The 25667-nt window shown below is 38.2% G+C and overlaps 1 protein-coding gene across 3 annotated transcripts in view; it reads left to right on the top strand.

Moving 5' to 3' along the window:
* NRF1 (nuclear respiratory factor 1) overlaps positions 1-25667 on the top strand; it is a 117836-nt gene that overhangs the window by 50371 nt on the left and 41798 nt on the right. For all 3 annotated transcript variants that reach the window (XM_045565509.1, XM_045565508.1, XM_045565510.1), the window contains exons 5-8: positions 5838-5978; positions 19624-19782; positions 20948-21145; positions 21796-21897. In XM_045565509.1, coding sequence (XP_045421465.1) covers positions 5838-5978; positions 19624-19782; positions 20948-21145; positions 21796-21897 — 600 coding nt within the window. The remainder of the gene's footprint in view (positions 1-5837; positions 5979-19623; positions 19783-20947; positions 21146-21795; positions 21898-25667) is intronic.

The following is a 25667-nucleotide window of genomic DNA, read 5'->3' as shown; positions in this document are numbered from 1 at the left end:
TAAGTCAAAACTAGGTAAACTCTCAGAAAGAGCCTTTCACTATGATGGATAATGAGAATTCCTTATTTAGATACTCAAGGTTTCTCTAAGTTTTTTGGAATCTACTACCTTTAGATCCAATGTCCTCTGCAGTTTAAAACCTTTTTCTTTTAAAGCTTTTGGTCTTTAAAACAAAGCAAGTTAAAAGACTCCAGGACAACTCTACTGAGTGTTTTGTCCTTTGGTGTTTTGACACTTTTTCTTAGTGAAGGTTTGGCTCCCATAATAAAACATAGAATTATCAACATTTATACAGGCTAATTCAGTCCTGTCCATGGGACCGAGATTAACTAGAGTGGGCATATGTAGCTAAAAACTCCACTTTTATGAAAACTGTTTTTAAGCTTTGATTTTTTTGAATGGTTCTACATTGATTTTTCCCATCTGTGACTCAGTGTCCTCAAGTGTAAAATAATGATGATAATACTTACCTCACTGGGGAGCAGTAGAAATTAATTAAAGTTGATTATCATTCCCCTATATGTAATGCTTAGAAAGAGCTGGCCTGAAAAACATTAGCAAATGGTAGATTTTAAAGTTGCTGTGCCCTGAGGGCATTTTCTTGGTGGCTTATCTCTCTCTCTCTCTCTCTCTCTCTCTCTCTCTCTCTCTCTATATATATATATATATATATATATATATATATATATATATATATATATATTTTTTTTTTTTTTTTTTTTTTTTTTTTTTGAGACAGAGTGTTGCTCTGTTGCCTGGGCTAGAGTGCAATGGCATCATAGTTTACCACAACCTCAAACTCCTGGGCTGAAGTGATCCTCTCGCCTCAGCCTCCCAAGTAGCTAGGACTACAAGTTCACATCGTGTACTTTAATGAGCTTTAAAGGAACAGAGTTTCCTTTTTTTTTTTTTTTTTTTTTTTTAAAGAAGAAACAAGGGCATTTCTGAAGGTAGAGCTCTTCTTTCCTCAGAGTCAGTAATCCCTGGCATTTAGATTGGGAATACACTGGATATGACTAACCAGTTTTACAGGTACAGAAATCATTCACAGTCACAGAGGCAAGAGATAGCTCTGGGGTTACCACCAGCTTCTTAGAAATCCTTCTTCTGCCTTTGTTGCATTCTGCTTTCCCAGTAGATAAGTGGACTCTGGAGTCAGTCTTGATTTCTTGTTCTAAGTCATTCACTTATTTATATAGGTTTTTAAAAATGGCTTCAAGTTACATGGAATGTGGAAGCATATTAAAAAGTAGTATAGTAAAAGCCCTATTGCTCATTTATTTAGTTATTTAACAAATAACTATTTAACACCTTTAGATATAAAGTATGAGATGAGGATTCCATCTAAGTCCTTTGAGTTTTCAAGGTTCAAAACTAGGGATCCAAGGGACTGGAAGAAACTAGAGAATTGGACTGAGGCAGGAGAGAAAAGGAGGCAGATATTGGGGTTGGAGGGAGAACAGAATGAAGCCAACATGACCTCATGGGCCACGACCTGTGGCCTGGCTAGAGGCCAGATGTGCTTCAGAATCACAGGTCTGAGGGTAGCTCTGCTCTGAGGCAGCTGTTTGTTATATATATCAGGTATATAACAAAGATAACATATATTTCAAAACTATATCTCAGATAATATATTTTTAGTCTTAGAGGAGCTTATAAACAAATTTTTAAAAAGTCTTTTATGGGATCTTCCTGAAGACTCCTCTTTTATCCAGAAAAGCTTCAGAAATACAAAAGGATTATGTATCTTGTCTGGGACTGTTTTTGCAACCTGACTAAAGGCCCAGTGACCTTAGGTTTGTACCAGCCAAATCCTAAATTTCAACAAGCACATTCTGTGCCTAGAACTCTAATGGCTCCTGTAAATATCCTAAACACTCTTCATTTCTGGTAATTATGAGAATGTTTGTTAATGTATTATCTGTACATGTCTGGACGTATAAAATATTTTATAATATATGTTAAAAAATAAATAAAAGACCTTGTCCTGTGCTCAGTGATGTCATGCAATGGTTGTGTACAGTATATTCAAGTCATACATGATTATTTGTGTCTGTAGGAATTTAAAGGAGGAAGAGAGTCATGGCAAGAACACTTGGGAAAGTTTTTCAAAGCAAGGGGGAATTGAGTTGGGCCTTGAAAGATGGAAAATATTTGGATAAGGAGCAGATTTAAAGACCCAAAGGTAGAAAAGAACTCGCTAAATGCAAAGGCTAGTGAGGAGCTGGCCAGCTAAAGAGAAAAGAAGGTGAGCGAAGTTGCGTGGTAGGACTCCTTGGGGGCTGTATATTGGGAACTCAGGAGGCTGCCATTCACATAGTGTATGGGGTTGTACAGGCACAAATGTATCAATGGCGATGGCAGAGGAGGATTGGAAAAGTAAAGAATGCTTGGAAAGGTTGAAATGCTGGACTGAGAAGTTTGGACTTCATCCTATAAGAAGTAGGGAACTATAGAAGTTTTTTGAGAAAAAAAGATAAACCCTAGTTATGAGGCTGAACATACGAGCTTTAGAGCTAGATAAAAATGAGTTTGATTTCCAGCTATACTTCTTTCTCTTTTTCTTGTTTCTTTTTAGATAGGATCTTGCTCTGTCTCCCAGGCTAGAGGGCAATGGCATCATCATAGCTCACTGTGACCTCAAATTCCTGGGCTCAAGCGATCCTCCTGCCTTAACCTCCTGAGTAGCTGGGACTATAGGAGCACACCACCATGCCTGGCTAGTTTTTCTATTTTTTTGTAGGTATGGGGTCAGGCTGGTCTCGAACTCCTGGCCTCAAATGATCCTTCTGCCTTGGCCTCCCAAAGTGCTAGGATTACTGGCGTGAGCCTCCACGACCAGCCTCCAGCTATATTTCTTACCAGCTATATGATTTTGGAAAAGTTAATTAAGTTTTATTAAGCTTCAGTTTTCTTATCTGTGAAATGGGTATGATAGTATTTTCCTTGTAGAATTATTGTGAGGCTTAGTTGAGACTATGTAGTGCTCAGCCCATGTTGTTCAATAAATGATATTTGATGATAATAAGTGTTTCATAAATTTTTAAATGGAAGTAGTATACAAGATGAAGTGGGGGAAGAGAGATTGCTAACTGCTTTTAATTTTAATTGGTTTTTTTACTTTAATTGTGAAAACCAGTTACTTGACATATTGGTGTGAAGTGACAAAGGCTTGAGCTATGTTTTTTGGAATAGAAAGCATAAGTTGGAACACAAACCTGTATTTCATCACATCTGTCACACCATTGATTAATGAGATGCACTGTTGTGTACTACAAAGAAAGATAAAAACATTGGCAAGCTCTGATACAATGCTTGTCTCTTAAAATTTTTATTTTATGCTTATTGAAAGATCTCTTTCAGGCTTACTTAGGCATAGCTTTTAAACTTATATTGCTTTGGGGCATATATAAAAAGGAAAATGTAAGTGAAATCAATTAAGATATTCCTAAAACTTCTTCACATTCAGAGTCCAACTCTTTTGAATCACTTCTCGTTTCAGTCATTGTTGGCTGTGGTTTTTCATGTAACGTTGTCCTTTGCACCATAAAGAACATGAATGATGCTGCCTTTCTTTAAAAAAGTGCTGTTATTGTCTCTGAGTTTTTTTCCCCAAGCTGTACCAAGTTTGATGCAAGTGTTTCTTGATTTACCAGAAAATGTCATTGAGAAGGTTATCATACAATAGCTAAGACTCACATTCCTTTCTCAAATGGTGCTAAATGATTTGTTGACTGACAAGGCAAAGGGTTATAGTCATACCCCCAGGCATAGCTGACAAATATGCCCCATTGTTGCCTGGTCCACAATTTTAAGATGTACCTCATGTGAAAGAAAAATACATCTCAGAATTGATAGATCAGATAGAATTGGAACACTAGCTCTATGATTCTGGGAAAGTTACCTAACTCTACCAAGCAAGCTTAGCCAGAAATCCTGTGGTCACACTTGAAGTTGTTTTGTTGCAAATTGCTCTGAGAGATACTCTATCACCATGAAAAAAGAAGATATATATATATATATGTATATATATATATGTAGATGTAGATGTATAGATATATATATGTATAAAAGAGTTATATAGCACTAATAAGTTTAGCAAAATACTTGGATATGAATTCCTAAAATTTTACTGACCCATAAAAATTGTTAACATTGTTTGAAACTGGCTAATAATGTAATGGTAATAACCTAATAATTTCCCATCTTTGAATGCCAAGCGTTTCCAGCACAATGAAATTTGTATTTATAATATGAGCATTCATCCTTACCATGGGCCAACCCCTAATATAAGGATTTAACCTGATACATTAAAGTTCAAACACCAGAACCTAGCCTTGTAAGATTCAGTTTTTTCTGTGGGTTGGTAGCGTAAAAACTCTCTAGAAAACTGAAACGTAGAAAGCAGAAAATATAATCCTGTAAAATTGCCATGGCAACACCAGCTGCTTATGTTGCAATAAATATAATGGCAATAATTTTTAAAATGTTCATCTTTATTAGAAGCCAGGATAAAACTGAATCTCTGGAATGATAGTGAGTCTACACGTTTGTGCTATTTTTCTCTCATTCCCTTAGTTTTTGACCTATTTGGAGGGTTCTTTAATTGCAAAAGTCACACTACATAGCCAACAATAATATTTACTTTTCCAGATGCTTGGGGTGTAGTATGGAAATCTTTGTTTTTTAATCCTCAATATGAGATATTTATAATTCAAGAAAGTATGTAATGATGGAGAGTCCAAGTCCTCTTAGCAGAAAACCGAGGACTCAAACGTCAGAACTTTTGGGCAAATCTCGTATCTTTTTTCCTTTTTTTGTTCTAAGATAATGCTTTGAGCACTGAAAGCAAGTTAATTTCCTATCTCATCTTGTCACATTTCCATAATTCCATGGCTTCTTTGTTATCCCCAGAGGGGTCCTCATCCCCCTTGTGTATTCTTCTAAGTGAATGAACCCATTATTTTTTTCCCTCCAAGTCCCAAGTGTTCAGATGAACCCATTATATTGGTGGTTGTAGGATCCAGTGTCTTTCTACTCTTGCTGCTTATGATAGAAGAATGTGTACATGTACAATGTGCTGCTATTAAGTTCTCAGTCATTTGAGAGACATTTCACTGACAGTGGCAAGGAAAGGAATCAGAGAACAATACCTGGGTCAGACCTGGACTAGAGACACAGGCATGTGTTTGAAGTTCACTTCTGTCACCAGTGAGGAACAACAGGGAAGAGGACTTGACTTATGGAGCTTTCTCTTGCCCTGGGCCTTTGACACTTAGCTACAATATACACCTCTTGCTTTTTTCTCTGATTCTTTTTAATCCAGCCTCTTGTGCATTTGAATCTCTTATTTGTTTGGTAGTTTGGCTTTGTAGAAAAGTAGCAGCAGTTTCAAACAGGCAACTTAGAGTTTTGAAGTGATAAGTCCTTGAGGATACTGAAAATGATTTGGGCAACTGTCACATCTAGGTGTTTATCAAATGGCCTGGGAAATGCAGAATAATGAATACCATTCCTATTAGATCTGGAACAGGTGATGGGGCCTGCATTGACTGAGAAAGCATGATTTTAACTGAGAAACAGTGTTTCCTAAAACTTTTTCCATTAGTTCCTTTTTATTGTTGTTACCTGTAATTTCATCATCTTTTCACTTGATTCTGCTCAGTGTGATGTCTTTGGGGCCAGCGGGTATTTTTATCTGCTTGTTATAGGAGTGTTTGTTCTTAAGGCTGTACGGTGGCTCAGGGAGGCCAGCCCCACCCACTCTGTTGTTGCTTGGCACCAATCCTCCCTGGTTGTTGGGCATCTTGTTTACTTCTGCCCTTAATTCCCTGCAGGTGCGTAAGTACAAGAGTATGATCCTGGAAGACCTGGAGTCTGCTTTGGCGGAACACGCCCCTGCGCCACAGGAGGTTAACTCAGAACTGCCACCTCTTACCATCGATGGAATTCCAGTCTCTGTGGACAAAATGACCCAGGTAAGGGGCGGGAAGTGAGGAGGAGATGCAAAGACAAGTGTTGCAAATGTGGGCGGGCCTGTCTGATCACTTTTCCTAGTTTTGTCCTCCGTGATGAGACCAGAGAGTGAGATGCAGACTGGAGTCTGATAGTGAAGCAGTAGCAGCCTTGGAAAAAACACTGTAGTGCCAGAAGAACGCTCCCAACCAAGGGCATGGATGTGGTCTTCTTCTGTTGGCAGCTTTTTCCTTTCACTTGGGCCTTTAAGTTGGATAAAGAAACTTTTAGCTTGGGGTTGGTTTGAACAGAAGAATGTTAGGAGTTTGATGAATACATCCCCTGTGTTACTGTCTTTATAGCACTTATCACTACCTGAAATTACCTTATTTATTAACTTTTATACTTGTATATGGCCACATTTTCTCTTCAACTAGAATCCGAGAGCAGGGACTTAGTTTCTGTTCTTTACTGCTGTTCAGTATAGTTGCCCAGCACGTGAAATAACAAGTCATCTAAATAACAGTATCTGTTCAGTAAATGACCTCAGGGTTACAGCAAAGATGAGTTAAGTGTAGTGGTGGGTAACTGGATTGCAAGTCACCTGAGCAGGTGTTCACTCAGTATGGATGCTGATGCCACTGACCATGACATGCACTTTGCTTCCTTGTTCAGTCTGAACCAGCAACTAGGTCTGGAGTAATACTATAATTTATAAATATAAAGCTAAATTGTGATCTTTTTATTGTTGGATTCACAGACCTTTCTGTTAACACTTGAACGATCTCTAAATAATAGTTCAAAAAGGAAAGCATTTAGGTAACTTTTTTTACTGTCCTTTCATAGATGTTATTCTGTTCCTAGGTCCATTCTGACTGGTTAAAGTAAAGAAAACATCAGGTGAATTTTTTCTACCTGGTTGATGTAAAGGATCTACTCTGGGCCAGGTGCAGTGGCTCATGCTTATAATCCCAGCACTTTGGGAGGCCAAGGCAGGAGCATCACTTGAGTGTAGGAGTTCAAGACCAGCCTGGGCAACATAGTGAGACCTTGTCTCTACAGAAAATAGAAAAATTGGCTGGGCGTGGTGGCATGCACCTATAATCCTAGCTACTCTGCGGACTGAGCCAGGAGGATCACTTCAGCCCAGGAGTTTGAACTGTGATCACACACTTTACTCCAGCCTGGGTGACAGAGCAAGACCCACTCTCTTTAACCACAAAAAAAGTAAAGCTGACCAAGCCTCTAGTTTAGAATACTGTGTTAGGTAGACACCTGAGATGGGCCTTCCCCCCCCCGCCGCCCTTTGTCACATTTGTTATGTTAGATTGAAGCAATCTGAGGTTTCGATTATATTAAATCATCATGGATACTGAATTTTATGAAAATTGGCTGTTATCTGCAGAATCCAGAGCAGTTTAGTTATCGTTTTGGAGGTAAAACCCTTGAAACTCTGTTGTTTTCCACTCCGTAGAGCTTGGTGCAGTGGAGAGTCCAAGGGCAGCTGGCACTCAGTCATCAGTCAGATGCAGGGGTACTTTGTTGGAGGTGTGTGCTTTGTCATCACACATTCCCCTTTCTCTTCTCACCATAGATGATGACTAAAAAGTGAATCATAACAAATAAGACAAACAAATGATGAGGAGGAGTGAGCAGCATGATGAAAAACCCAGCTCCCAACTGAATGGGAATTTCTAAGCGTTTGGATCCCTCGTGTTTCCCCCTCAACCTGTTGTTGTTGTTTGTTTTGCTTTCCTCAAATACTTTCTTCTGAACTGGAACCACATACCTCTTTTATAATTGATCCTAAAGCCTTTTACTATTAACGGTAGTAAAAGGAGGGTTTTATTTCAAACCAAAGCTAGATAGGCAAGGGTAGGGGAATATAAGCACTTAATACACTGTCAATAGGAATGTGAATTGGTACACATTTTCTAGAGGTTGGCAATGCTTATCAAAGTTTAAAATGTGAACATCATGCCCTCCAATTAAGCAAAGATGTATGTTCACTGTTTATCTCAGCATGTTTACAATAGGAAAACTTGTGAACAATATAATTCGTTAAATTATGATAGTGGTGTTTAGAATTTACATGGAAAGAGAAACAGTACAGCCAAAAAGAGATTATTTAGTGAACTTTTAGATAGAATGATACTCGAGGTATGTTAAGTTAAAAGACTGGTTATAAAAGAGTGTTTTTTATATACAGCAATTTGAGGGGTTTAAGGCTTTATTTTTTGTTTCTTTTGGGAGGCTAATTTTTTTTTTTTAAGTTCAGAGGACACAGAATTAAGTTAATGGATCTCATTTTCTAAAACATCCACACAAAATGTGCCTGTGGGTGTGTTGTAAAATTTTGGAGGGATCTACACTAAAATATTAACCTTGATTAATATGTGGTGGCATTATGGATGATTTTTATTTTCTTTATCTAATAAGCATGGGCTGGGCATGGTGGCTCATGCCTGTAATCCCAGCAGTATGGGAGGCCAAGGTGAGAGGATTGCTTGAGGCCAGGAGTTTGAGACCAGCCTGGGGAATATAGTGAGACTTTGTCTCTACAAAAAATATGAAAAATTAGCCGGACATGGTGGCATGACCTGTAGTCTCAGCTACTCGGGAGGCTGAGGCAGGAGGATCGCTTAAGCTCAGGAGTTGGAAGTTACAGTGAGCCATGATTGTGCCACTACACTCCAGCCTGGGCAACAGAGCAAGACCTTGTCTCTTAAAAAATAAATAAATAAATAAATAATAAGAAGAATGAATTACTTTTAGTCGTAGAAACACAAAAAAGTATTTTCATATTTTATACTAAACTTGAATTTTTAAAGGCACACTACTAAGTTGTTTATAGGGGCATTTCATTTAATCCACCCTCTAGAGAGTGTGTTTGTGTGTGTGTGCTAGAAATTCCTGTTTTATATTCAAGGAAGCACAGCTCAGATATGGTCTATAGCCATAAAGAACAAAGTAAGTTTGACTGGACACTAATTCTAGCTTTCAGACCATTGGCTAATTCCTGACTTTCTCGAAGTAATAAAATTCCAGAATTGTCAAACTGGGCTGTAATAGAGAGCCTTTGGTTAATCAGACAGCTCTGTTAATCATCTTATCTGCACGTAATGCTATGGAGATGACTGATGTTTATGTTGATGACCCTAACATACAATCTTAAGATATGTTTTGAATCATCAAAAGAGTAAATTATATTCAGAATTGTTCTGATGTTACATGTTCCATTATTTTAAAACTTTATAAATTAGAAAGTTAACATGGTTTATTGGAAAGAATACTAACTTGGAGTCAAAAGATCTAATCTCCTCTCGCCCCAATTTTACTACATATTAGCCCTGGTTCTCACTTTCATCTTCTGAAAGTAAGAATAATACATGCCCTCCTACCTTATGGAGTCAGAGGAAGAAAAAAATGAGGTATGGTCTGGGAAAGTGCTTTGAAAACTAAAGCATCACCTAAAGATATTATTACTAATTATTAATACTAATTATATGTATTGCCTATATTAATTTTTTTGAATAATTTGAACATACCATCTCTCACCCGTGCTTTATTAGAGAAACTTAATAAACTGAGAATTTTTATTTTTCTCAGCAATAAAGTGGGACAATACAGATGACAACATATTTTGTAGATTGAAAATTGAGGCAGAAATAGGAAATGCAATTTATGAAGCAAGCTAATGACAAACAGGAATAGACCTTAGAGTTGAGTCCATATTGTCAGAGCTTTTCTCTTTTTTTCCTGTAAAACTGTATCATGAGCTTTACTCCTGTTGAGTCTTTCAGCTAATTTACACTAGGCATTTACTTGTAAAAGAATTTTTTGACTTGCTCTGGAGACTCAAAATTGTTTCCTGTATACAGATAGAAATATACATAACAGAATATCTGAATTTCTGTGTGAATTAAATACCCTGTTCTTTTAGGAAGCAGCTCTGTAGGGTTTTTTTTTGTTTGTTTACTTTTATCTTTTTTGTTTTGCTTGTAAAAGTATAATTCTTTATTAGTAAATAGGTTGTTTTACCTGAAAAGCTTCTGTCTTTGCTATTGTAAATATTTTGATCCTGGTAGTTAGTTGTGAGGGGCAGTAAAGAAGACACATAGCTCTGTAGTATTTTTAGTGATAAAATGAAAATTTGAATTTCTAGGCACCTTTAAGAATAGTGGTTGGAACTTATCCCATATCTTTCTGCCCATCATGCCCTAGAGTTGAAGGAGGTTGAGCTAAAGCTTAGAAGAAATCATTAGTTTGGGGTAGGTTCTGCAACCTCAGAATTCATTTACAGTGAAATAATGAAGTTGCCTTTTTCAGAGATTTTGTAAGTCAGGTTAGCAAATTTTTCTAGGATACTATAGACCAGAGCCTAGAGGATGGGCTAAATCATTGCTTCTCAAACTTCAGTGTGTGCAGCAGTCTCTTGCTTGTTCAAATGTGGATTGGGAATCAGATCTGGATGGGGCCTCAGGCCTGTCTTTCTAGCCAGCTGTCAGGTGATGCCAGGGCTGCTGATTCTCAGACTACACTTTGCAGTCAAGGAATTACATTGTTTCTTGAAGAGTCTTTAAGCTCTGGTTATGATTTTACTAGTGGAAAATCGCTTTTGCTCTTGACCATATTGAGTCCTGTAGGATTCTCTTGTTTTGGGAAGGTTATATATCTTTTTGTAATCTGTTAGAAGAAATCCAGGCAAAGTTTATAACTAAGAGAAACGTTTCTGGAAAGACCTGTCGGATACTGTTGGTTAAAATCCATTCTGCTTTACCTTCTCCTTTCCTTCTTGCCCCTTGAACTTACTGCCCTCCTGTTAGTCTCACTGGGGCAATCTTTGTTGCTTTAATATTCCCGTGGAGTGATGATGCAACAGAATAGTAATTTTTCACCAGTTTCAGGGAAACCTTCAAAACTGTTCAGCACAGCAATTGCTTCATTAGGAAGAAGTTATTCACAAAGCTTGACATGTTTTACTTAGAAAATATACAGTGAGTTATCACTTTAGGTTTTTTAAGGGTTTTGTTTTGTTTTGAAAAAGCATAGGTTTTGTCTCTTCTACCCAAAGAGTAGAAAACATGCTAAGTGAAATAAGCCATACACAAAAAGTAAATATTTGATTCTACTTATAAGGTATCTAGGCCGGGCGCGGTGGCTCACGCCTGTAATCCTAGCACTCTGGGAGGCCGAAGTGGGTGGATTGTCCCAGCTACTGGGGAGGCTGAGGCAGTAGGATCACTTAAGCCCAGGAGTTTGAGGTTGCTGTGAGCTAGGCTGACGCCACAGCACTCACTCTAGCCTGGGCAACACAGCAAGACTCTGTCTCAAAAAAAAAAAAAAGGTATCTAGAATGGGTGAAATCATAGAGACAGAAAGTAGAACACAAATCACCAGGGGTGGCAGGAGGCAGAAATGGGGCATCATCGTTTTAGTGGGTACAGAGTTTCTGTTTGGGATTATAATGAAAAAGTTCTGGAAATCAATAGTGACTGTGGTTATACAACATTGAGAATGCATTTAATGCTCCTGAATTGTACATGTAAAAATGGTGAATTTTATGTTGTGTATATTTTACCAGAATTAAATTCTTTTTAAAAGAAGAGCTGCATAAAAAGTATTTTGGTTCAGTGGTTCTCCAAGTTGGATGAACAATAGAATCAACGGAGGAACCTAAAATCCTAGTACCCAGGCCACACTTGAGACCAATTTAATCAGAATCTTTAGGGATGGGATCCTAGGTGATTCCAGTGTGGAGTCAACTTTGAGAACTACTGTGGTGTGTAATTCCAAACTGCTTCTCCTTAGTGTAGTGTCAGAATTTATTTGCAAAGTAGGCTTTTCCCACTGTCTGAAATTACCAAAAAATGTTTATGTATATGGTGCCATGCCAGGTTTTATAAGGGCATATTCAGGAATACAAATTGAAGGGAATAGCCATATAAATTACATATCTAGGATACAACTTGGCTAGGGAAATATTTACAATTTTTGTGACAAGGTAATTAATATCCAGAACACATTAATATTTCCTTCAAATTAATAAGGAAAAAGAGGCCGGGCATGGTGGCTCACGCCTGTAATCCTAGCACTCTGGGAGGCCAAGGTGGATGGATCGTTTGAGCTCAGGAGTTCGAGACCAGCCTGAGCAAGAGTGAGACGCCGTCTCTACTAAATAAATAGAAAGAAATTAGCTGGACTACTAAAAATATATATAGAAAAAATTAGCCAGGCATGGTGTCGCATGCCTGTAGTCCAAGCTACTCGGGAGGCTGAGGCAGAAAGATTGCTTGAGCACAGGAGTTTGAGGTTGCTGTGAGCTAGGCTGATGCCATGGCACTCTAGCCTGGGCAACAGAGTGAGACTCTCTCTCAAAAAAAAAAAAAATAAGGAAAAAGATAATTAGAAAAATAAACAAAGCATTATAAACAGTTCACAGAGAGAAAAAGTAATCAGTAAACATATAAAAATATTCTCAACTCACTAGTAATGGAAATTAAAATAAAAAACCATTTCCCCCAAGTCAGATGAGCCAAAATAAGAAAACTCGTTAGACTGGGCACCAGTGTTCATGCCTGTAATCCCAGCACTTTGGGAGGCCGAGGTGGGAGGATCGCTTGAGGCCAGGAATTTGAGACCAGCCTAGGCAACATAGTGAGACCCTGTATCTACAAAAATAAACAAATTAGCTGGGTGTGGTGGTACACACCTGTGGTCCCAGCTACTCTGGAAACTGAGCCAGGGGGATCGCTTGAACCTGGAAGTTGGAGGTTGCAGTGAACTGTGATCATACCACTGCACTCCAGTCTGGGTGACAGAGTGAGACCTTGTCTCAGTTAAAAAAAAAAAAAAGAGCTTGTTAGTAAAATGTTGGGGAGGGTATGAAAAAATGGGCATTGTCATGTACCCTTAGTGGTAATGGGATTGGCAAAGTTTTTCTGGAAGCTAACTTGGCAGTATCTATTAAAATGTTAAATGCATATACCCTTAAACCAGCAAATCCACTTTTCTGAATTTCTCCAAAAAAATATACACATGCACAAAGAAGCATGTACAAGCACTATTTTTAACAGCAAAAAACTGTAACAACCTAAAGGTTTATCAATAGGAGAATGGTTAAATAAAATGGAAAATCTAAACCATGGATAGATACTATGCAACTGTTAAAAAATTAGATTATTCTAGTTCTACCATGAAGATCTCTATAATAAAATGTTGAGTGGAAAAAGCAAGTTGTAAAATAAGGTATAATATGGTACCATTTGTGTTTTTCTTTAATAACATAAAACTGTGCCTTCAGCATACATTTACATAAATGCATAGAATTTGGCCTATAAGGAATGAGCTGTTTATCAAGCTCATTCCTCTGGACAGGAGACTGGACTAGGGGAGGGTGGACAGCACAGAGGACTTTGATTCATCTGTGTTATTTACATTTTTGTATAAAAGAGTGCAACTAGCATAAGCTAACAGAAACTGAGCAATCTGAGACTCCTTCAAAGAGAAGGTAGGACTTTAAGAGTATTTTGGTTAATGAGAAGGAGACAGTTTGATAGGTTGATGGGGCATAGAGATACAGAGGCAGAAGTTTGGGCTTTGGAGAGGAGTCTAAAGAAGCCTCTGAATGAGTGTCTTTGTTGACTGGGCCTCAAATTCACTAATTCTGAAGTTACACTTGTCTTTCCTTCCAAATTTGCTCTTTCCATGTTTTCCATGGGAATGTGTTTTTGGGAAAATGAGGCTAAGAGAAGCTGATGTTTCTGCTGGCACTAGGAGGGAATGGTGTTTCTGATAAAAATAGCTACCTTTATCTTCTCCGTGAACAGAGATCAGTAATACAAATAATTCCAAATATTGGGCAAATAAATCATTTTGCTTTAGCTCTTTAGTGCCCTGTAAATATCTATTTCAATATAGTTGGATCTGTCAACCTAGAATTCGTAATTTTAAATTAAAATAATGATGCCACAGTGAAAATTCTCCAATTTTCCTTCTCTGTCACGTTCCTGTTTTCTTATCGGCTATAGAAAACATAGCCTTTCACCATGGTTTGATTTCAGCTTCCTTTGCTTTAAATTTAATATATATTTTCTGACATCTTAAGGTAGAGGTGGAGTTAACAGACTTTGGCTTGAGAGAACTTTTCTTGGTGATTGAACCTAAATGGACATCAGAAGCCTCAAAATCTCTAGACTCAGGCACATGAAGAGCAAAGATAGGCCGAATGAGAGAAGGGTATTGGGGAATGTGTAAGGATAATGCATTGTTGGACAACAAAGGATTAACTGAATTTATAATTGGAAATTTCTAGCATAGTAAGAATTATGTTTCATTTTGGTTGGATAAGACTTTTTAGAGTTTTAGAAAAATCTTCAATTTTAAAACCACTTTTGGTTTCCACATAATCTTTATTGTTTACTGATACTGGCCTGAATTTGTTATCTTTTTCTTTGCTGATCATGCCATGGAAGGAGTAGTATTTTCACTCTGCTGGTTTGGGGTGGGTTTACTGACCAAGCTGGGGCACTTTAGGCCCACGTGGAGCCCTAAATCAGAATGAGAGAGTCCAGGAAAGCTTATTTCAGCCCAATTAAAGGACAGTCTGGGAGGTGAGGCTTTAGCTCTGCCTGATCCTGTTGATTGTCTCCCTGTGGATTAAAGACAAACCTTCCTTAACAAGCACATCGAGAAGCTTTGGTTTCCAAAACTCTTCCAGGACCAGTAATTAATCCAGCTGGTAATGAGAGCACAGTGCTGAATTCTAGAAAGGAATCATTTAACTCTTTCTATACTAGACAGCTAATTTCCCTTCATTAATAGTTTCTGTGACCTTAGCACTGTTTATTTGGGACAGTATAAAAATAGTCTGGTGGAAAATTGCCTTTTTCAATGAAGTCAGATTATTTCTGTTTATTTGAAAGTAAAAAATATCCTGCATCCTCAAAATGTACAGACCTGAAAAATGAATTTTTACAGTAGAAAATATCTCTTTTTGATACAGGGGCAAATTTTGTACAGTTGATAATTAGCACCTTAAAAAGCTAGAACTTGTATAGCATCAAATAATTTCACGCCAGTTCCATTTTTTAACTTGATGAGGTTTCACACCTTCCCTTTGTGCTGCTTCTGTTTCTCCTGCCTCTCATATTACCTCCCATATTAGTTTCTAGAATCTTCTTTCTAGGAGTTTGAAACATTTATCATCTGGAGATTTCCAGCACGTAAATCATCTTTGAGAAGTTTCCTAGTTTCTCTTTCCTCTAATTATGGTTACCCTTGAGTCACATTTGTGATTGTCAGTCACATTTTCTGACAATTTCCATTGGTAATCTGCTTGTGCCTTTTTTTTTTTTTCAAATGTTCGAGGATCCAATAGAACAAGTCACCTAAACTACCTATATGTTGAGAGTGGGTTGGTAATAGCTTGCTACCTCAAGGCAAGGAATTGGCCCAGATGGTCAATTTGGTGCCTTCTTGGTTCTAGCGTCCTTTATTTCTCATCCTTAACTTTGTTTACACAGACAGACACGTATAAACTCATTCTTCTGCCACCTGCTGCTTTTTTCTACTTTACCCATTTTGAAAAACTAAGGATAAATGTCTTTGTGTACATTACAGTCTTTTCAATATTAGAAAACCATTTCTGAAAGTTGGCTATTTCTTTGAATTGGAAGAAGAGATCCCTTAATTTCCTTGATTTAAAAATAAAATCTCCTCTGGGCGTGATGGCTCACGCCTATAATCCTAGCACTCTGGGAGGCCAGAGTTTGAGCTCAGGAGTTCAAGACCAGCCTGAGCAAGAGCAAGACCCCGTCTCTACTAAAAATGGAAAGAAATTATATGGACAACTAAAAAATACATATATAGAAAAATTAGCCAGGCATGGTGGCACATGCCTGTAATCCCAGCTACTCGGGAGGCTGAGGCAGAAGGATCTCTTGAGCCCAGGAGTTTGAGGTTGCTGTGAGCTAGGCTGACGCCACGGCACTCACTCTAGCCCGGGCAACAGAGTAAGACTCTGTCTCAAAAATAAATAAATAAATAAATAAAATCTCATTTATCGTTGAAGTATTTCTTTCTGGCAGATAGTCACATTTGGCCTTTGAGAGAAACTTAATACAGGTTGAGTACCCCTTATCCAAAATGCTTGGGACCGGAAGTATTTGGGATTTTGGATTTTTTCCAGATTTTGGAATATTTGCATATACATAATGAAATACTTTTGGGATGGGACCCAAGTCTAAACATGAAATTCATTTGTGTTTCATATATACCTCATACACATAGCATGACAGTAGTTCTATATGATATTTTAGTAATTTTGCACATGAAACAAAGTTTTGACAATGTTTTGACCATGCCTTGTCACACAAGTTCAAATGTGGAATTTTCTACTTGTGGGTGAAGTCATGTCAGCACTCAAAGGCATGTTTTGGAGCATTTCAGATTTCAGATTTTCAGATACTTAACCTGTAGCAGATTTAAGATTAAAACTGTGTTGGATTCGAACCATGATGCTTCTGAATATTTATTTGTTTTACATTTGAAGTAGTTTTATTTAATAGATTTGGAGAGTAGATGGTTAAAGTATCTTTTTATAAAAAGAACAGGTTTTTTCTTCATAAAATTAGAATTATCAATCAGTTGCCAAATAGCTGTGATGCCCCTAAATTTTGTAGCAAATTGAGCTCTACATTTTATAACAAAAGTTATGAATGCTATAGGAGCTGCTGAGAAAAGATAGCTGATGACTGAAGTAATAGTAATAAAACCACTGTTAATTCAGTACAACTATGTGTATACCTGCTATCTCTAATCCTCTCAATTAACCCTGTATATTTGTCATTATCATCAACCTTTTGCAGGTAAGAAAATTAAGTTTCAGAGACAGTTGGGATTCAGAGCCAACTTGGAGTCTAGAACTCATGTTTTTGTTGCTAGAGCTGACTCAAGAGAAGTGATCGGTATATGTTCCACAAAGAATGTAGGACTTGCTGGGAATGAGTGATGACATTGGAATAGTAGCATGGAAAGTAGTCCAGCAAGGGGACAATCCAGAAGGCAGAGAAGCAGGAATGGGCTCAGCAGTTCATAAGACAGTGCAGAGGCTTATCTAATGACCAAGGCTGCCTGGTGGGACTTAGTAGGAATTGAATTTAGTATGAGGCCAGATTGTGGCAGGTCTAAAAAGCTGGACGAGGAGTCTAGTTTAGTTGCCAGTAGTTAAAGGACATTTGAAGGTTTTTGGACCATTGGAGCTTTGTAGGTAGTATGTGGGAAAACCTGTCTGGTAAGGATATATGGGAAGAGAAAGAGAAGAGAGAACTTGGAGTTCCACAAGAAAGCCAACTAGGAGGGTACACTGGCCTTTGGCTAGGAAATGGGGATGAAGGTGGGGCTGGAGAAGAAGGGATGGTTAGATACCACAGACATTTCAAAGAAGAAAAAATTGAACTTGCAATGAGTGGCTAGATGGGTGTTGAAGGAAGGAGGTAAAGATAACTTTGAGGTTTTGAGCTTGGGTGTCTGGAGCTTGGGTTTCTAATGGCAAAGACAAAGAAGTTGAGGAGACAAGTGATTAGGGAAAGGATAGGATAGGGATTTAAGTGAGGAGGCTGACTGCGCCCACATTTCAGGTAACCTATGAGGTATTGAAACTCAATGGAAAGCCTCGTATGAGAGAACCAAAGCAAAGGGCCCACAGTGAGGTGCCAGCATGACCCAGAACCAAAGACCAAAGGGAACTATTGGTGCAATAGGGTGAGGGCTCACAAGTGGAGTGATCACCATAATTGGAGAACACATAGGGGTTCCCACTGGACTTGAGCAGGCTCTGTCAGCCTAGTGCTCTCCACAATGAATGCTTTCTGAACGCTTTAGGATTTTGTTAATTTACAGATATTTAGCCACCTCGTTTCATTTTCTCCAGACTCTCCTAGGTATGGATATAAAAAACTCTCCTTTTTGGAGACTGTTAATGGTATTAAAATAAAGAGGAACTTAAACAAATTTGTGGTATCAGTTTATTTAATTTATGCCTCTGAGAAATCCATTTTTTTATATGAGGAAATATAGAATATTATATGTGAGGATTAAGCCCTTTTCTGCTCCATGTACCTGAGGCTAGAAAAAGACACACTCCCAAGAAATGAGGATAAAGGGAAAAATGACTTTGAGATGCACTTTCTTAAAATAACTGAAGGAATGACCTCATGAGCCGACTGATAGCATGGGTTTGCAAATGGATACACTTCTATCAGCCTGCTGCTTGATGCCGCAGAGCCAAATATATGTGGAGTGCATTATATCATATCCTGTAGGCAGGAGACTGTCTGGGTGGGGAGAAGGACTTAGAAAGAGAGTGAAGAGGCAGAATTAACAAAGTGAATGCTGTCAACCAGAGCTTGCTTTATTAGGTAAACATTACTGACTGGGTTCACAATTTGTATCATCTTCTGGTAAAATAATATCCATTATAATAAGAATTAGGAGAATACCTGAATTTATATAAGATCTTCAATATTAAAAAGTGTTACCACACTCACTCAGTAATACTTAAGTATTCCCATTTCTGTTTTTCTTTTTTGACTTTATAACTGTAAGTCCTTCAGTCTGACTCATTGCCAAAAATGTCCTCTCCTTTTGCTTTTAAGCTGCAGAGGCAGTATAGATGGATGGTTAGTTGGAGGATGCTGCTTATCAGGAGTGTTGTAAACCACCAGGTTGAAAGGAAAGCAGTAGGTCTGGGGAAGAGTCATAAGATTATAACTTGATAAACTGCTTTTCTTGCCCAAAATCATTATTAGCAACTTAGAATGTTCACAAAATGGACCCGCGCTCCCGCCTCCCCAACACACAAAGAGTGTGGTTACTGTGCCAGGAGATAAAGAAGAATGGCAGTTGTCTCTATGCTTTAAAACTTGTTTGGTCTTGGATTTGATGTGTAAAATAACTCTGAATGAAGTCCATAATGTACTTAAAGTCACACATGCTTCACTATATCTATATGTTAGTCTCATGGACTATGGCCTAGCTTATTAGAAACTTTCTAGAAGAGTGAGGGTTGTTGTTCCTTTTATTAAGTTAAAGGCCTATTTATTTTCATATATTTCATGACCTTACTGAATTCTTATTGTTTATAGTATTGTTTGATTTGATTCTTTGGGGTTTTCTTATTGTTCGATTTGATTCTTTGGAGTTTTCCAGATATATAGTCATTTCATCTACAATGGTGATTTACCTGCTTCTCATCTCTTACTTCTCTCTCTTACATATTACATTGATCAGTACCTGCAGAACAGTGTTGAAAACACCCTGACTTTGACATCTTAAATGCATGGAAACTATAAGAGGGAAATAAGCTATAGTGCCAGTAGTATCTTAGGGGGCAGAAATCAAACTTGGTAGATATTCTTGCTCTTATAGGAACAAAGTCTACAAAATGCAGCTTAAGGTGCACTTTAGCAACATATGTATGTATAATCCTCAGTCACCCTTGGAGCTATGTAACCTATGGAAAACAATGGTTTTTATCAGTCACATTTTGGAATTCTCTGGGACCCTCCAAGAAGGCTCTCTGTTTTATAATCATATGGTTTGATAGGGGACATAAACCCATCCCACATGTCTTTCATGAGTATTGAGGACCACACTGTTCTCTTCCAGGCCCAGCTGCGGGCATTTATCCCAGAGATGCTCAAGTACTCCACGGGTCGGGGAAAACCAGGCTGGGGGAAAGAAAGCTGCAAGCCCATTTGGTGGCCTGAAGATATTCCATGGGCAAATGTCCGGAGCGACGTTCGCACAGAAGAACAAAAGCAGCGGGTAAGGGTTCCTCTGGCCTAAGTTTCCCATTGCTTTTCCATTCTGAAGCAACAACCTCAATTTCTGTCATTTCTACTTCTTGTGCTAAAAAGTGCAAAAGCATGTGTATAATAGTTAAACCTGTCCCTCCAAAGAAGATTGATGTTCTCTGATTTATAACATTTCCCATTCGTCACTCCATCACTGTAAAGAGAAGACTGGGATGGGTTCCTGAACTGACACTCTCTCTTCATAGTTGTCTTTTGGAGCAGTTTTAATTTAATGACGTGTTTGGGAAAACCAAAGAAACTTGAAGTAAATGTATTAATCATTTTAAACACTTAGAAAATGTCCTTATTTCAGGTTAGCAAGAATCACTGTTGAAAAATATAAATACGGAATTAGAGAAATGTGAAATCTGCCAAGTGAGTCTGCTAATGACAAATTTTAGAATAAAGACTAAACTAGATACCATCTCTTACTTTTTCTGCTTATTTTACATTTAGTTTGGAAGTTTACTGAAAATCTTAATACATCATTGTTGGCCAGAACAATCTTAAGTGAGAAGTTTGAGTTTGGCTTCAGGTTGGAATAGGGCATAAAACCCCAAAGCTAAAGCAGACTTTTATCAGGAAGGAAACCAGTGGGAAACCCTCTTTGGTATTTGGTGCTTAGTTTCTTTGTGCCAGAATCAGTGTATGGGAAATAATCCTAAGAAAGTTTACTCTGGCCGGGAGCGGTGGCTCACGCCTGTAATCCTAGCCCTCTGGGAGGCCGAGGCGGGTGGATCACTCGAGGTCAGGAGTTTGAGACCAGCCTGAGCGAGACCCCGTCTCTACTAAAAATAGAAATAAAAATTATCTGGACAACTAAAAATATATATAGAAAAAATTAGCCGGGCATGGTGGCGCATGCCTGTAGTCCCAGCTACTCGGGAGGCTGAGGCAGGAGGATCGCTCAAGCCCAGGAGTTTGAGGTTGCTGTGAGCTAGGCTGACACCACAGCACTCACTCTAGCCAGGGCAACAAAGTGAGACTCTGTCTCAAAAAAAAAAAAAAAAAAAGAAAGTTTACTCTGCAAGAGGTTTGGTATGGTTTGATAAATAAGCAACTGCTTATTCTATATTGGGACTAAATAACCAGAGTTCTTTGTGGCTTAATGTGCTTTTCTGGTCTTTTGGTGACAGGTTTCATGGACCCAGGCACTACGGACCATAGTTAAAAACTGTTACAAACAGCATGGGCGAGAAGATCTTTTGTATGCTTTTGAAGATCAGCAAACACAAACACAGGCCACAACTACACACAGTATAGCCCATCTTGTACCGTCACAGACTGTAGTCCAGACTTTTAGTAACCCTGATGGCACTGTCTCACTTATCCAGGTGAGTAAACCTGAGGGTTGCCAGATTGTGGTTTCTCACATGGATCAGTGAGCACCTCACCTCTGAGTGGAGACAGTTTTCTTTGTGCAAACTTCTCGGTGAACTTTGCTATATAGGTTCCCAAGATCTTGCTAGCTGAAAATGATTTCTGAAGAATATCATAAATTGTTTGCATTCTCTAAATGCAGAACTATGAGTAGCTTTCCTGGACATTTCCAAAACAGAGCATTTTAAAATGACATCTTTTTTACAGTTTCACTGTTAGTGGCCAGGGAAGATTTCTTCTGAATTACCTCTTCTGAGGTTAAAACACAGTTCGATAGGGAACCTTTAGAGTTCAGATTGGTGTAGTCTTACTGGATTTAAAAAAAAATAATAAAGTTCAGATTGAGTGAGAGTAGAAAGTTGGTTGACTGACACTGGGCACTGATAATGAAATGTGATAGCTCTTCTAATACTGATTTATTTGTTTGAAGTAAAATTCTGATACTCATGTTAATCTCTGAGATATGATTTTAGTAACTTGTTTCACAACATAAGGCATATTATCTGTGCTGAATTTGGGATTAAATCAATCTGAGCTTCCGAGTAAAGGAGAGGAAGAGGGCTCCATCCCCTGACACTTAATCACTTTCCATATTTTTCTTTAGGTTGGTACAGGGGCAACAGTAGCCACATTGGCTGATGCTTCAGAATTACCAACCACAGTCACTGTTGCCCAAGTGAACTATTCTGCTGTGGCCGATGGAGAGGTAAGAAAGAGGATTCTACCTGCATCTTCTTAAATACTTGAATGTGTAGGTGAGGGTAAGTGAGGGTCCAGAAGATGAAATAGTCTGTACGGCCGTAGCACTGATTTTATTTAAACTTATTTAAACATTAGACCATGACAGTTTTGGAGTGTATCTCATGCTATGTATGTTAATTGTAACAATTGAAATTCATGGGTCCTTATGACTCAAACCCAACTGTCAGGAACTTAAAATTTTACATTTGCAATATAGCATTTTATACTATATACAATCAAAAGGGATTATTCTTTTAATACTTTTATATTGTAAATCTCAAAGGATTTCATCTTTGGGCTTTATGAAAAAAATTGGTTTATTAAAACTGAAGTTGACTAAGGGGAGCATTCTTTGAAGGAATAAATATATTTGCAAGTCAGTAACGTGATTTATTACATTTTAAATATGGGTTTGAAAAGATTTCACAAGAGAATCCTTCTCTACCAAAATTGAGGTAATTATGGGATGTTAACCTAAAGGCAGCTAAGCTTTATTGAACACTTCATGGGCTGAGCACAAAATAGGTTCTGTTATTGTCTTCACTTTATATATGAGAAAACTGAGACATACAGAGTTTAGGTGATTTGTCCAAAGTCATAGAGTAGTGCTGAAGCAGGATAATGCATTTAGAAAAACATTATCTCAGCTCTCAGCTCTGAGCTGTTGGTGAGGATTCAAGAAGTGGAGAAAAAGGTTCATAAGTCAATATGGGTGTTTCCCCTAAAGATACTGGTATGGTGTACCCCTGAACTTTGTAAAATAGCCAACAGATGTGAAAGAGCAATGTCGGAAATAAAGCTAGAAGTATTATCTCACCCTTGTTCAAAGCCATGGAGCATTTCCACTTAGAACACCATACGGGCACTTTCATTTGTGTGCCTCAGGAAAGGGTAGAAGTGACAAAGGTCCCACAGCTAGTGAGATGAAACGAGAGTGCACGGCCAGGCTCCTTGGTCAGCCGGCTTGTATTAAGTCCCTGCTGTGCCACAGGTGATCCGTTAGCTATACGGAGGAGTTGACTTACACAGGATCCCTGCTCTCTTAGGGCTCCGGTCCAGTGGGGGAGAGAGATGCCTACATAAATGAACTATGGTCCGTGCTGCAAGAGATGCTGCGAAGGGTGTGTGCCTTCCGAAGGAGAGGATATTTCCAGCTGAGGAGTCTGGGAAGGTTTGGGACAGGAGATAGCACTTGGTTTTTGAGTGTAGAAAGGTGAAGGCCAACAGGACACTTAGTTTTCTAAGTATATAAACATCATAAAAGGGTATGGATTAGCAGAGCAAAAAATTAATCAGTCTCAGAACACTAAAACTAGAGGACACTCCTTGAAATGTGAAAGAGGTAGAGATAAAGTTTATGAGATTTGTTAGTGTTTGGCATAGTCAAAGTTATCAATCATATCTCCCTATTGAATGTTTCCCATTAGTATTTGAAGAAAGTAACTTTATGTTTCTTTCCTTTTTAAAAAAAATTTTTATTGACACATAATATTTATACATGGAGTTGTGTTTCTTAAACACTTTGGAGACAAATTCTTTGAAACATATTTTACTAAATAACTTCACATATACGAAGGTAATTAATGTATTCAACCATTCCTTAAAAACATAGAAAAAAATATCAGTCACATATCTATGGCTTTTCTAGCATACTAACATCATTATTAAGTCATTTATTGTCAAGATTGGTAAATGACATATGTAAAATTTTAATCGCCTTTTGGCAAATACCCAGATTCAGTCAGATGAAAAAAATATTCTAATTCTCCAATGAAATAAAAATGATATAAAGAGAGGAAGCATAGGTTACGTCAGAAAGCACTAACATGTTTTAGATTATATAGTCTGTTTCCATTTGCCTTCTGATTTCTTAGATGTTGACATAGTTGTTAGTGTCTTAGTTTTGAACCCTAAGAACTATAATTAGTCAAACATCTGACTGAAGTGGGGTAGATAAGACCACATCAGTGCCAATGAAGACACTGTATCAGGTGACTCAGTAGAAACATCATGCTTCTCTATGGTTAGCATCTTTTCTCCCATGGAACAGAAAGTGCTTTATAATGATAAGTGATACCTATACATTCAGAAGTTGGTCATTTTGTTATTCCAGCCTTACCAGTGAGAGCTCTTACCCTTAAACACTGCCTTCAACATCCAATTACGTTTAGTTACATTTATGAGAAGAACCATTTTAGGTCTTGGCGTGCTGAGAATACTTAATAATCTGAATAGTTAAAAAGATACAAACCCTCTAGCCTTAAGCAGTTTAAAATTAAATGGGGACACAGAACAATTTACATAGACATTTATCATTGAGCAAAGAAAGAATTTCAAAATAATATAGAATAAACTATGCTAATTTTTAAATATATAATCTTAATTTTAATGTTATTTAAAAATGCAAATTGGTTTGAGAATTTATTCTGTTGTATAATAAAGACTACCAATTTGTATTGGTGGTGTTAATTGCATTAGGTGTTGGAAAAGTAAAAGTTTGAAATAGAATGGTATCTGATGATAATGGTGTATGTGATTCTTAGAAGGGGAAAAAAGCCAAAGTACAAAGACATGAGATATGACTTTTCAAATAAACCATCAACATATGTAACAGTTTTGAAGTTGCACAACTCATTTTAGGTGGTTTTTTTGTGAATGTCAATTTACCTGAAATATGAATAGGCTGAATAACAAGTAGGAAAATGAAAATAGTATCTTCTACATCCATCTGTTCAGTAAATATGTTTTGAGTCCTGTGCCAGGCACTATAGATGATATAGATACAATATAATAAAGACTGCCTTTGCCCTTAAGGAGCACACCGGTAGGTGGTAGAGAAAAACAAGTAAAGAACAATTGCAGTGAGACAAGGATTTACTAGCAGCAAGCCCAGGGTGCTGTGGAACTGCAGAGGAGAGGCCCTAACCTTAGACTGTAGCAGGGTGGAGTTGTCTTAGGAAATACTTCCCAGAGCAGTAGCCCCTGAGCTCAGACAAGAAGGGTAACTAGCGGCCGGGCGCCATGGCTCATGCCTGTAATCCTAGCACTCTGGGAGGCCGAGGCGGGTGGATTGCTCAAGGTCAGGAGTTCGAGACCAGCTCTGAGCAAGAGTGAGACCCTGTCTCTACTAAAAATAGAAAGAAATTATCTGGCCAACTAAAAATATATGGAGAAAAAACTAGCTGGGCATGGTGGCGCATGCCTGTCGTCCCAGCTACTTGGGAGGCTGAGGCAGTAGGATTGCTTAAGCCCAGGAGTTTGAGGTTGCTGTGAGCTAGGCTGATGCCACGGCACTCACTCTAGCCCAGGCAACAAAGCAAGACTCTGTCTCAAAAAAAAAAAGAAAGGTAACTAGCAAGGCGAAGGATGGAGGTTTAGGAGTTGTGTTCCTATAAAAGGGAGCAGCACATTCAGTGCATTGAGTTGTGAAAGCGTAGAACAGCCATCGTGGTTCACTCCAGCTAGAGAGATAAGAGGAGCCACAGTTTGAAGGGCCTCATTGTGTAGTGGCTGTCTCTCAGAAACACATAGACACTAACAAATAGAACATCTTCTGAATATCTTCCTCTCCTAGAGTTACTGGCTCTTTCTTTGGGGCATGGTGACATCCAGGCATAGGTAACTACACACTGTCTCCCAACAAGTGGTACAGGAGGGCAGCAAGAGCTTAAGCAAATGAAGCCAAAACACTGAGACTCAAGAATAGGAAATTCCAAAGAGATGTTAGCACCTAAG

This window comes from Lemur catta, chromosome 11, assembly GCF_020740605.2.
Source record: "Lemur catta isolate mLemCat1 chromosome 11, mLemCat1.pri, whole genome shotgun sequence".
Taxonomy (NCBI): Eukaryota; Metazoa; Chordata; class Mammalia; order Primates; family Lemuridae; genus Lemur; species Lemur catta.
The sequence above is the reverse complement of the archived record's forward strand: the minus strand, read 5'-3'. Positions and strand labels throughout refer to the sequence as shown.